This window comes from Nicotiana sylvestris, chromosome 2, assembly GCF_000393655.2.
Source record: "Nicotiana sylvestris chromosome 2, ASM39365v2, whole genome shotgun sequence".
In the NCBI taxonomy this organism is placed as follows: Eukaryota; Viridiplantae; Streptophyta; class Magnoliopsida; order Solanales; family Solanaceae; genus Nicotiana; species Nicotiana sylvestris.
The window spans coordinates 107,324,141-107,328,435 of record NC_091058.1 but is presented as its reverse complement, the minus strand read 5'-3'; the positions used below and the strand labels follow the sequence as shown (position 1 = coordinate 107,328,435).

General features: G+C 31.9%; 1 protein-coding gene across 1 annotated transcript; it reads left to right on the top strand.

The window, feature by feature from the left end:
* The first annotated feature begins 346 nt into the window (after positions 1-346).
* On the top strand, positions 347-889 carry LOC138885382 (secreted RxLR effector protein 161-like). The gene has a single exon (XM_070166327.1). The coding sequence runs from the start codon at positions 347-349 to the stop codon at positions 887-889; it is 543 nt and encodes a 180-aa protein (XP_070022428.1).
* The last annotated feature ends 3,406 nt before the right edge of the window (positions 890-4,295 follow it).

Genomic DNA, 4,295 nt, shown 5'->3' with positions numbered 1-4,295 from the left:
TGAAGAAGTCAATATATGGACTTAAACAAGCCTCACGACAATGGTATATAAAGTTTAATGATACCATAACATCTTTTAGATTTGTGAAAAATACCGTTGATCGGTGTATATACCAAAATATCAGTGGGAGCAAGTTTATATTTTTAGTCCTATATGTTGATGATATTCTTCTTGCTGCTAATGATTTAGGCATATTGCGTGAGACTAAAGATTTTCTTTCTAAAAATTTTGAAATGAAAGATATGGGTGATGCATCCTATGTGATAGGAATAGAAATATTTCGTGATAGATCACAAAGATTATTGGGATTGTTTCAGAAAGGCTATATCGAATAGAGAGATTTAATATGAACAATTGTTCAGCAGGAATTGTTCCAATTCAAAAGGGGGACAAATTTAGTCTCATGCAATGCCCTAAGAATGATGTAGAGCGAAAAGAAATGGAATCAATTCCTTACTCTTCTATTATTGGTAGTCTGATGTATGCTCAGACTTGCACAAGACCGGATATTAGTTTTGCGGTCGGAATGTTAGGAAGATATAAGAGTAACCCAGGAATTGATCACTGGAAAGCTGCAAAGAAAGTTTTGAGGTACCTGAAAGGAACGAAGGATTACATGCTCATGTATTGGAGGTCCAAGCATTTGGAAGTTGTTGGATACTTGGATTCAGATTTCGCCGGATGTATTGACACTAGAAAATCCACGTTTGGTTATTTGTTCCAATTAGCTGAAGGAGCAATATCATGGAAGAGTGCCAAACAGTCTGTCATTGCTACATCCACGATGGAAGCAGAATTTGTGGCATGTTTTGAGCCACAATTCATGCATTATGGCTACGAAACTTTATTTCAGGACTTGGGGTTGTCGACACCATTACCAAGCCGCTGAAAAATTACTGTGATAAGTCTGCAACAGTATTCTTCTCAAAGAACGATAAGTACTCCAAAGGTGCCAAACATATGGAATTAAAGTACTTTACTGTCAAGGAGGAAGTTCAGAAACAAAGAGTGTCACTTGAGCATATTAAAACTGATTTCATGATTGCAGATCTGTTAACAAAAAGTTTACAGCCAAAGATATTTAAAGAACATGTACATATAATGGGTCTTGGCTGTATTTATGATATTTTGACACTCTAAGCTCATTTATATGTTTCTGATATACATTAGTGATTTCCTGTTTCTCATAATGGTGTACACATTATTATTTTGAGATGCTACAGGATAAGTCTCAATGAGATATTATTGTGGACCATAATATTTTATAGCTTATGGACCTGGTATGATGAGTTGCTAATGTTATAGTAGATGGAAGGAAGTATGTAGAAAAATTATATATAACCGCCATAACTCACATTTAGTAGTTTATCATATTATGGTATTTATGATGGACATTATTATAGAAGAGATATGTTTATACGCAACTAATGTTCCTATATTAAATATTAATATTATGTGATTATTGGACCAAGTGGAAGAATGTAAGTTGTTTCCTACGTGTATATATGGACCAATAAGATCAGGTCCATAATTAATATTTAATTAATGAGCAAATCTCGTACGTCTGATCGGTTACTTGATGGACGTACCAGATTAAATAAGAACGTCTATAAATTGGTCCTCTCCCCACCCATTAGGGTTACCGTATTTTATTTCTTTCTTCCGTCACTAAAGGCGGAAGTAACGTAAAGTTAGGGCAAGGGGCGAGAAAATAATTTACCGATTAACGCTTCCGCTTCAAGATAATGGGTTCCGCTTCAGGTATGTTTTCTATGACGATTATATGTAAGATTATCATGTTCAAGATCCTGGTATGCAATTAAAGTTTATGCTTACACAACGATAATAGTAGTGCATTTAATAAGGAGAATATTTTCATCATTAGATTAAATTGCAATTTTTGCAAATTACATGATAGAAATTAAATGGATATATTAATCAACTAAATAAAAGGTCGATTGTTAAGTTTTATGGTAAAAACAAAATATTTTTCAGTTTTGACTCAGCAGAAGATGATATCAACAATAACTACCAAGAAGAATACTTAAATACTTTAGTACTAAATGGCCTTCTACCGCACATGTTTGTTATCAAGTTCATTATTTCTTACCCATGTTAGTATCACCATATATATAATAGACTAAGTTAAAATTGATCTTCCATTGCATATAGGTTAATTTTGAAGAAAAATATGTTCGTCATGCTACTAAAAACTTAGATCCGCTGACTAGCTTATGTAATAGTACACATATCGTATATAGAAGTTTTGATAATAACGTCATACATACAGAACTTATGATACTGATCAAAGTGCTTCTAAGTATGTGTTTATCCCCGAATACAACTTTTGTCTTCCGAAACTAAAGAATATCCTTTTAAATTTGCATGAAAATAATTTTCAGTATGTTTATGTTTTGTAGTTATAATAAATAAAGCATAAGGACAAACATCCTAATTATTAAACTATATTTACCACAATATATTTTCTTACACGAATAACTATATGTTGCACTTTCAAGAGAGATATCAATATCGACAACAAGAGTTCTGGTTATGGCAGAGTAACCAAAGCATTAGACGGAAACATATACAAAATAACACCATCTATAGAGAAGTATTCAGTAACATACCATCACATTAGATACCTTTAAACTACAATACATAATTATCTACTTAACATGACTAAAATTGATCATTTATATAAGTTATGATGATATCCTTTCATTTTGAATTCACATATTATGTTAATCTAATAATATTTTTCGGCATTAAGTTATGATGATTGTTGTAGTATTATATATAAAATTTCTCTCATTAATTAAATTTATTGTTCCTTCATATAAATAATTATTTATACTATCATGTGCTATTATTAACATGCAACGTACGTTTATAGATACTAGTTATATTAAAAGTGGGAATCCCATAACTTAAAAGTTGAATTACCAAAATATCCTTCTAAAATAAATTGTTTTATTAGTATAAAATAAATAAAAACGTCAAATTTATTCGAAAAGATACAACCCTTCAGATTAGTTACTACGTAATGTTTAAAATGCTTCTTAACTGAATTCCTAGGTACTCTCTAATTAATTTATACTACTTTTCAGATAATAAGTCATCCAAGTATGACCGTGCCTCTTTGAAACCAAATAGAAGATAATGGCCTTCCATGAGACAGAGAAAAAGAGATTAAAAGTAAAATGCAAAATTGCTCTACGAGTACAACACAAAACAGTAGTTTTGCTCTTAGGGAACTAAAAAAATATGAATATTAGCATATTAAATTTGATAATGCAATTGTAAAAAGACGAAGTTACGGAATGGGAGTAGAGGAACTGAAAAGAAGTTTAAGAGGATGAATGAATGAGAATAGTGATGCGTCATTACAAAAAAAGATATACTACGGAGCGGCAAAGTTGGCTAGGAATTGAATATGCCAAAAGACACGACTCTAAAGAGTCAAACTGTGAGAAAGTGTCGCGTCGCGTGAATTGGCAAGGACTATATTCTGTCAGGCCCTTATTTGGACATATTGGAACAGTTTGATAACAAAAAATGAGTTTTATTTTTTTTCACTCAACTTATAATTTATTTGTTGTTTTCTTCCCTTAATATTTTATGAAATACAACTTTTAAAGATGTTATGGTGGATGATCGTCATCTTATACTTTTTATTGTGTATTGTATAAATGCTATGATTAGAAACAAGAAAGACTATAATAATTGTTCCTTTTGAGATATGAATCGGTTTATTTGTATTAGTAAAAATTAGACTCATCATGTGGGTCTATTAAATGGCAACACGTGTCAGCAAAGTTTGAAGAAAAGTGAAGAATGACATGTAAAGATGATATGTGAAATACCTCCGGGACCGACCATACTCGTACCGTGCCTGTTAGCCTCGGAACTAATCATCATGAAATAGCCCGGATCAGGTGTGGGAGAATATCTCATAATTACAAATGAGGAAGGAATCAATTAATCCCGGATTATATGGGATTTACCATTATTACACCATCAGTTACAAATCAATTATTAACAAATGCAATAAATGATTGTAACGGTTAGAACAAGGCAATCAATTACAAGATTGACTCAACAGGCACGAGATTGACTCAACATGCACGGAATTGACACATCAGTTACAGAATTAACTCATCAGTTATGGAATTAACTCATCAATTACTGAACTAACTCATCAGTTACGGAATTCCAGCATTTACACAGCTGTTACAAGTCTTCCAAAAGTAATGGATGGATTAAGTAAATACTCATAATGGACCCATAATTCA

Excerpts from the sequence above, each read along its gene's own strand:
- LOC138885382 (XM_070166327.1), top strand. The coding sequence starts at position 347 with ATGAACAATTGTTCAGCAGGAATTGTTCCAATTCAAAAGGGGGACAAA.